The sequence below is a fragment of the Gymnodraco acuticeps genome, unplaced genomic scaffold (assembly GCF_902827175.1).
Source record: "Gymnodraco acuticeps unplaced genomic scaffold, fGymAcu1.1, whole genome shotgun sequence".
NCBI classification, from domain to species: domain Eukaryota; kingdom Metazoa; phylum Chordata; class Actinopteri; order Perciformes; family Bathydraconidae; genus Gymnodraco; species Gymnodraco acuticeps.
This window is the reverse complement of record NW_022990135.1, coordinates 4155248-4164474: the sequence shown is the minus strand read 5'-3', so window position 1 is coordinate 4164474 and position 9227 is coordinate 4155248. Positions and strand designations below refer to the sequence as shown.

Here is a 9227-nt window from a genome sequence, read left to right as displayed (position 1 = left end):
AAAGCATTATAAATAATACAAAATGGTTGTTAAGTTTTAAACCAAAACATAACTTTAATGCATAGACATTTGTATAACTGACTGCATGTCGAGTCAGATGCTTTATTTTGAAAGTCAACTCAACCTACATGCGGTATTGTGTTATATAAACCTTCTACCTTGACAAACATCAACATCTCGGAATGCGCGCGCATCGCAGTCACCGCATCGCTCTCTACCAAAGGTGCGTCAAGTCAGAAGGAGCCTGCTGAAATGTCACATGAAATATTGTAATTATGACTTCAAAATTAAAGCCTATGATGTCAGTAATAACAATCTCAACTACTTTGTTTTATACTACAAAAATAAAGATCAAACAATAATATGAATTGCTTGCTGCTATAGAGAAGACATGTCACAAAAGTGTGCAGATAAGGATGTTTTTGTACATGTATGTGATTATTTTATTTTGAAAATGACTGCTAGCTTCATTATTTTTGGCCTATATTCTTGTTGTCTTGACACTGTCAGTCAGACAGGTTGGTACTCACCTGGTTTCCGCCTCAGGGAAGATGCTCTCGTCAAAAGAAAGGAGCCTACTCTCTGAAGGAAAAGGCCAACACTTAACTAAGTTTAAGCCCGATAATTAACATTGTAGAGATAGGTAATCTATCACAATGCTTGTATTCCCCCTAAAGTGTTATTGTTGCGCAGTAATGCAAACAGGGTGGTTTACGCGTCCAGACAATTCTATATAGTCCAACTTTCAAAATATACATTTACTTCAGCGTGTTTTACAATCTGGATAAGGAAACACTTTCCAAAAAATGAATTGTATATGAAAGAATATGGATCAACAATGACCAGTTCCCCAATATGTACAAATAATGTCATAATTCAGTTGGAGCTTGATTCTTGTTGTTTTGACTGCATTTCTTCATTGAGGGTGGGTCAGGCTAATTTCTGTGGACAAACCTCTGCCGCCCTGACCCTGTGTTTGGTCTCTACAGGGGCTCATTTATTCCAGCTGAGTGCATGCAGCTGCTGGTTGTCTAGGGGCCGCTTCCAAACCATTTGTTTCTGCTGGTGTCCAGTGTACTCGCTGGTAGCAGCTCTCCATACGGCCGGCCTAATTAGGGGCATTTATCCCATTAGTGAACCTGGTATTTCTGCAATGCTATGCTTTCAGCGGCTGTTTGCATCTCCAGATCCTTAGGGCTGATCATGTGCCCCTGCGAGGACCAGCAGTTAGACGTTTCACACCAACACTTACACCGAAAGCCTCACACCACGCAAAGACACAGTGGAATAAGCACTAGTTGAGTAGCTCTAATTAAGGCCTGTCAGTCAAACTCACCTGGAAATAGGCCAGAGTGGGCGATGGGTTACAGAGTGCTTTGTTACTTAAAATCTTGTTCTTAACCAATAATAAAGATAATTTTGCTCTAAAGTATTTTATTTCACAAATAGGGTTTAATTCTTAGAGCCGAGGTATTCACTTGTTGAAATAAATGGCAAACCCTATTGGGAGTACTACTACATGTCAATGAAAGCTAAGATCGCAGTTAATTGAAAACAGGTACCTCATCACTTACTTTGAAAATGTATTCATGCGGCATTTAGGAGAAACAAAGCCCAGGACACCACAGGCAGCTACCTGCACCCTGGAGGCCATGGTAATGAAGGTTATAACATATCAACGCGTCCCAAGACACAATGGTGACATTTCTGAAGACAGCAAAACATGGCCGCTTCTTTGTCGGAGGGCCTTGAGCTGGAGCCGTTTTAACGTCCCCCCCATGGTGACGCTCTGCCAGCTGAAGCAAGCAGAAGAGCTTGAGCAAATTCAAAACAATATTTCAGTCAATACGGTTCATCATTTTAAAAAGGATTTATAATATTTATTAGAGTTTTGTAGACAGACACAAAAGCATAAAAGGCACAGATCAAGACAAGGCAAACGGCGTAATAATCCCAATGTTTTGGCCTGCACACGTTTTACAGACAGTTCAGTTGACTCGACAGAAAAAGTCATTAAAAGTCACATTATTTTGGTTCTTCTAAATAAATAAATAAATGCTACATCTTTGAGATGTTGTTACAGTTTATATAATCTTACATTTGATATCTCTGATGTGGATGAATAAAATGGATTCATCTATGAAGACAGAAAAGTTAAGAGGATGAAAGCAGCTTCCTTTTTAAGACAGTACATTAATACTTCCAAAAATTGAACACACATTGAACCCCTCCATTTGTTAAAAAAGGAAAAGCTTTTTTCCTTTATTTTTATTAAAAACTGCTCGGCTAAAGATTAAAAGGCTAAGCGATTAATTAGCTTCCCATTGCAATGCTCCATATTGCTATTTAACTTTAAAAATGTAATGTAGTTGTTGCCTTTAGGACTTTTACAGTATCCTAATCATTAAAAACGAATCACATGCAGCCGTAATCACTCATGGAACACAACAATCTGATTTAAAAGGCTAGTTATGCAGGTATTTATATCCAGTGTGCATCACCAGTGGACTCTTTAAGCCAAGTAGTCAGTGTCATTCAGCAGATACCCTGCTTTTATTGAATCAGTCAACCATGATTCTCTTACGATCTTAAACTTCTTCCTAAAGCAGCGCCTCAGAGACCTTAAGTGCAGAAGTCTGGTTTCCTCTGAGATAATGACATGAGAGACTCCTTCCTCCAACTTCTGCACCACCTTACCTCCATGGTAGCGAAACTCCAGCGCCCTGATGTCCAAACAGGAAGCTTGTATGGCGGTTCCAGGTTCTCCAATGTCGGTGAATCTGTCCATGTAGACCTCAAATGGCCTGAACATGCTGGTGGGAATGTCCTCCCAGCTGTAGCGCTGCTCCACCTGGCTGATGTTCACCGCCGCCGACGTGTCCTCGTTGCCGATTCGTGCAAACACCTCCCGCAGCTGCTGCTCGTCCGTGTCCACGAAGTAGCTGTCGCCATAGCTGTCGTACTCCTTGGCGAAGTGCTCCCTGGTGGAGGGTGACATGTGGATCATGTGCCGCGGTTGCCATGGGACCACTTCCTTCTGGTCCAGGCACTCCAGCAGCCAGGCGGCCCACACAACGTCATGCTGGTCGGACAAAACCAGGTTCTTCACGCGCATGTTCTCCACGCCGGCAACCACGCAGTAGGTGTCCCGTCCTGGGTTTTGAACCACGATACCACCACACCTAATGAGGAGATGAAGACAATAATGAGTTCATTGATTATTAAGGTTATTTTAAAGTGTGACAATAAGACTTTAGAGACGTAGCAACACCATCACATAAGACATCAAATGCACCATTGCAGTGAGGGGTTCTGCTTCTACAACCTTAATTGGTGCGGTACGATCAGCTGGTTAATGTTAGCTAATATTAGCTTACATAAGATATATATTGCTGTGTAACAGCCACACGGTTGACTTTAACTATCACAAAAGGCTTTCTCTACCTGGCCACGCCCTTTTCCAGCTCCGCTTTGGGGTGCTGCTCAGTGCCATTTAGGATACAGAACTCGACATCCTCAAACATATCCGTCTCCTTGGTAACCCCGGAGAGGTCCTGGTGCTTGAAGAGGTCGATGATCCCGACCACCTTCTTGGGTTTGACCAGCGGCTTGCGCTTCTTCTTCTGCGGTTCGTTGCCATCGATGAAGAGGTGCCGCGAGGCTAGTTTCCCAGAGGCCTTCCCGCGGAACTGGTCCAGCTCTGCGAGTGTCATGCACTGGTGCCACTCCTTGTCGTCGCGAATCTTCTCGATCCTGGGGAAGCGCAGGGTGCAGTTGGTTTTATACATGTCGCTGCCCACTATTTCCGCCGCTCTCACCTGGAGGATGACCGAGTTGCAGGGTTCGATGTAGACTTCTGGTTTCTCGGTTCCGCACAAGATGGATGCTGGCGGGTCGTTTTTCCGGTAGACTTTCCAATGCTTGGCTAGCTTTAAACCGAGGTCGTACAACTCCTTCATGGTGTAGCCAGAGCCGATGCGGCAGAAAGAGTGGAAAACGGAGGGTTTCTCGCCAGGCTTTGGAGCTTCGGCGACGGCAGCTAAGAAATGGGACATCATACCGCCCCGTTTTCCTTTCCCCCAGTATCCGCCAACAATCAGCAGGTCAAGCTCATCCATCAAGCCGTCCACATATTCTGGCTTTATTTTCAGCCATCCCTCTCCTCGCTTGTCAGGTTTGTAGATGGACAAAGGATCCTTCACCATGATCCCCTCTTCTCTGCCGTCAATGGCGTCATTGAGGGCGTTCACCACGTCCTGCACGGTTCTGGCGTCGGCCTTTGGTACCAGATGTATCCTCCCCTTGACTGGAGTGAAAACGGTTTGAAGGGTCTCGTGCCGCTTCTTTAGTGTTTCCTTGCCAAGCTTCTGGTCATTGACTAACAGCACGTCAAACACACAGAAGCACGTCTGTAGCTCAGAGTCGTCCATTAGCTTCTTGATGTCGAATTTGCTCCCTTTCTGCATGAAGATGTCCGTGGTCGGGTTGTACGCCATCATCTCCCCGTCGAGGATGCAGTTTACGACGTGGCTTTTAAAAACGTTGTGGATGTAAGGCGTCAGCGAGCCTTCCAGTGGAGATGCTCCAAACTGCTGAGTGTACTCAAAAGCGTTTCGACTGAAGTACTTGTACACGTCGCCGTCTTTGTGAAGCTGTATCCGCTCTCCATCCAGTTTAGTTTGAATGAAAAATGGGCTGTTTCCCATCTGTTTCTCCACATTGCGGATGTTCGCCACACCCGCCAACATAGGCTTGAATGCGGAGAAGAGTCCGATAGAGACATCGCTTAAAGACATGGAGGGGTTGTGGAGCTGCTGGCAGACTTTGTTTAAGTCCGTGTTGACATTATAGAGCTCGCTAGCATCCGGGTGGAAGACTTGAAGAACAGTTTCTTTGCTGATCCCGAGCTTCATGTCTTTCAGAATCATTCTGATGAGCCACTTCTGCTCGAGAGCCGAGCTCTGGGTGATGATGTGCAGCAGACTCTTTTTCACAAGACCTTTCTGCTTGCTAGCGTTGTTGATTGCTACCGAATCCAGAAAGTCGTTTACTTCTCTGATGCTTAGATTTCCTTGGCTGGTGCAGCGTTTCTTCAGCACAAAGTACGCCATGCCGGCAAAGTCTCCAGCTTCTCCTTGGGATGCAGTCGGAGCACGGTAGTTCAAAAGTTTATTGGCTTCTGGGCCATTCTTTGGGAGGCCTAAGACGTCGATATAAAGTTTAGCCAACATGCTCTCTTTGATGCCGTAAGCCATGCGCTCTCGTTCAAAGGAAGGGACTATGAGGCGCATAGCTGAGTAGAAAGAGTCTGTTGATTTGGGGTTGTCTTTGTGGAGGGCAGCATGAAACTTCCTCCATGACTCAATGAAATCCCCAAGGGTCTTGGATTTCTCTGGGCGGAGTTTAGTCTTCTGGATTTTCTCTAAGGTGGAGCAAAGATGAAGGAAAGGAACTTGAGCAGCGACAGAGGGCTGAGCAGCTGCATCACTTGTAGAAGATCCCTCCATGGTGGAATCTGTAAAAAAAAAAATGTGATTACCAATCCACTTTGTAGGTTGTTAATAGTTCATTCTTTTCAATAAATACAGATGGGCATTTCACTTGGATAAACCAAAGTATTTATCTTCAAATTGAGAAAATTATCTGCATTTAAATCAATAATGGAAAAATGTTTTAGTGGCATGTCTATTATTATTATCTAAATAAATGCGAAGAATGAAAATATGTGAGGTTAACACTTACCATATTTTTTGCATTTTATTTCAATATTTAAATATTAGCAATTGGTTAAACAATTGCATTTTCATAAATAACCTATATCGTGTGGAGGTGAAGGAGATGTTTTTGATTTCCACAATAAAACTGCACTTTGATAATGAATACAGGCTTAGTATAACGTAAGCATATAAACAACAAGTAATTTGCACTAAACAAATACAGTTCTCTTACAGAAGAAGCTAGTCAAAAATACAAATCTGTGGTTTCACTTCTTTTTTCAACAAGTTGTCGTATTGGGTGAAAGAAAATGGACTGCCTGCATCTCCTGTTTGAATAAATGAACAATGCAACACTGGAATCAATGGAAAATAAATATGTCTACAAACCACGTGAAATAATTATGTTACCAAAGTCACATCATTCTTACAATTGCACTTACTACGTAGTTGCAGATCGTTGATCCTCAGAGTTCAAGCTTCAACATGTTGTGACTTGTCTCCAAACGGCAAGAGCTCTTTTATTCTGAAAAGCAGCAGGCAGAGTTAAACGAAGAAAGTGAACGCAGCAGAAAGCATTACATTTAATAAGACGTTTAACATAAAAAGCTGTTCGTAATGGTTATTTGCTTCTGGGCGTATGTTTGAATCATCAGTTTGAATGTATTATATTCACACTTCCTGCTTTCGAACCAAATGCCACTGCCAACTGGTTCATTTTTCAAAATAAAAGTATTTGTTGTTATAAGACGTCTGCGGTGTATAGTGTCGTGTTTCCATATAAGTTACGGGCACTTGCCGACAAAATAAAACAAGATTTATAAATAATTGCGAGTTCTTAATGGCAGCATTATGTGATATGCCTTAACATGCAGCTAAAAGTAAATACATTAAATGTTAGCCCTGCTTCATTTGAAAAAACACCGCCAAAGTGGGAAGTGTTTTTCTATAGCTTAAGATGAGGAGCAGTAACGATACATAACATTTAACAATAATGAAATATATGAGTTTGAAGTGTTACCTTGCTCGATTTATCTTGCAAAGAAGAAGTATAAGACGTGAGCAGCTAGATGTTGAACACTTCCTGGTTCTCAACGTAGGTACGTGCAGCTAAAACGGCCCTCGACAAACAAGACGGGAATCTTTGTTGCCTCACAAGGTGATTTTGTGATTCGAAATATTTATTTACTTCATTTTAGTCTTGTAAATCTCACATTTTATCCATGTTTAATAATTTATAATAAATGCCATATTATAGTCGTACAATTATAATAATTGAATTTCTTCTCTGTTGTACATAATCTTGTTAATATATTACAAATAATATTATTTATTTATGTTATATTACTATATCAAAAAGTGGTTTTCTGTCGGATTAAAACATAATCTCAAAAAACGTGTACATTCTTTATTTACAGTCTTTGCCATGGTAAATTCCCAGCAGACATAGTACTGTTGTTCCACTTTGTACTCAGCAGAGCGCGGTATTGAGCTGCTATGGGAGCTTGTTTACCACCAGGGCTCTGGATCCAGTCAGCCAGGACTAATGGTGTTGTAAAAACATCGGAATGTATACTTGCATACCACAAGAAGGCGTTTGTCTTCATTACAATTCTTAGGAAGACATATTTGGATCTGAGTTCTCTGGTAGCAGGTAGTTGTATAAACACTTAACCCTTGTCCTTAAATAGGTCGATTTGAAAAAATATATGATAATGGACATGACACATATTCTATCATGGGTGTACGTTTGTTAGTAGTGATATTTGGCCTGAACATTGTAGTATGTGTTGTTATTGTCCTTACATGTGATGTGACTTGTTTTGACAGCCAAAGCATTAGGTGGTTTCTGGGTTAATGCTCGCCAAGTACGAGCCATTACCTGTGAAGAAATTCAAAATCATGCCAGTGTTGTCTTGTTCCCAATAAAAGTATCTGCGGTTTGCACCTCATGAGCAATTTATGTGCAGTTGAATCATTTATGTGGATGACAGCTTCAGTGTGTTAGAGCAAAACAGAGAATCCAGAGGCAAACTGTTCAGTTATTGACCCTAACCTTTAACCTGTGTATGTGTTTGTGTGTGGGTGGGGGTGTGTGTGTTTGTTAGGAGATATTTCACTGCAGAAATCAATAAAGCATGTCACTGGAATGTACTTGAATTCCAAAACGGACAAACATAAATACAAAACATATTTCATTACATGCAGTAAAAGTAAAAAATCCAAGAAAAAGAAAGGATCTAAGTACTTCTGTCAACCCTGAGTTGTACAAAACTTAAAGCATTGAAAAAAACACATGTTTTTATTTATTTAAACTTTAGTTAGTGATTCCTCTGTAAGACTGAAATACCTTCAGCCTAGTGGAAGGAAGTCCCTCACAACCCAAATTTGGTGTTGTTTCCTGCGTCCGACAGGGGGCAATGTGTGTGTCTGTGCAAGAGGAGCTCCTGAGTCAGTGTCGTTTACCTGTCTGTGCTGCAGTGGAGGATCCTGAGATATGTGTGTGTGGAGGGAGGAGGTCCATTTAGAGCTACTATATATGTTCCATAGTGAACCCACTGTGTGTTTACTTCACCATGCAGTGAAGAGCTTATGGTGTAAGTACAGTATGTGCATGCAATGGTGCTGATGTGGGAGTGATGGTGGCGTGCAGGCTGTAGCATAAGTGCCCCTAAACCCCCCCCTACACACTCTGCAGTAAACGACCTGTCATGCAGCATGCAGCGTTACATAAGCCCTGCTGGATGTGCTGCTGCACTGCAACTAGCAGCGAGCTCCAAGACAGTAAACAACTGACGTCACTGCTTCCGTGGCATTCATCAGAGAGCACAGGGACTAAGGGGAGTAGGAGCAAGAGGAAGGGGGGGGGCAGTTGTAGTGTGCTGGTGTAGGACTGAGTGAGATTTGGGCATGGAGGCACAGAGGGAAAGGGAGAGAAACAGAGCTAAAATCCCCCCTCGACATGGCCAATGATTAAGCAGTGCGTCAGCCTCCTCACTGAGGGACTTGTTGGTGATGTGTCTGCACAGACTTTCATAAACACTTCCTGTCTCCTGCTGCTCGCTGACACATTGATAAATAGGTTTGCCAAAAGGCTTCCCATTGATTATTTACACTGGTTGTACAGTTCATAAAAGATGCGCTTAAACTATTATAAACTAATCTCTGGAGGTAGCCTTTTAAAAACTACATCCACACACACTTATACACTTTTGTTTTGAAACGCATACATTTGTTGCGATGAGATTTTGTTTTCCGTACAGTATGTTCCCGTCCGTACTGTGCGTAATGTGTGTTCCCAGCCGTTGTTTTATGAACAGAGTGAAAAAAACAACAACCTCTGCGCTCATGCCAAAGCCGCTTCTGATGTCCCGCCGCCTCAAGGCACCATTGAACTCCTCACCACATAATCTTACACAAATGTCAGGAGAAATGAGGACACGGAAATCTGGTTCACCTCAATTGTAGAGCACAAAATGTTGTTCCGGGCCAACAAGACAGCACCCAGTGACC

The 9227-nt window shown here is 42.5% G+C and overlaps 1 protein-coding gene across 3 annotated transcripts; it reads right to left on the bottom strand.

The window, feature by feature from the left end:
• Positions 1 to 1855: 1855 nt before the first annotated feature.
• On the bottom strand, positions 1856 to 6839 carry lig4 (ligase IV, DNA, ATP-dependent). Of its 3 annotated transcripts, none has more exons than XM_034216778.1 (5): positions 6736 to 6839; positions 6158 to 6240; positions 5950 to 6043; positions 3445 to 5515; positions 1856 to 3182 (listed from the first exon to the last, which is right to left on the bottom strand). In XM_034216778.1, the coding sequence occupies exons 4-5, from the start codon at positions 5505 to 5507 to the stop codon at positions 2513 to 2515; spliced, it is 2733 nt and encodes a 910-aa protein (XP_034072669.1). In that variant the 5' UTR covers positions 5508 to 5515; positions 5950 to 6043; positions 6158 to 6240; positions 6736 to 6839; the 3' UTR covers positions 1856 to 2512. The 3 variants fall into 3 exon arrangements, with proteins under 3 accessions (XP_034072669.1, XP_034072670.1, XP_034072668.1); XM_034216779.1 differs by having other exon boundaries at positions 5988 to 6043; XM_034216777.1 differs by lacking the exon at positions 5950 to 6043.
• Between the last annotated feature and the right edge of the window lie 2388 nt (positions 6840 to 9227).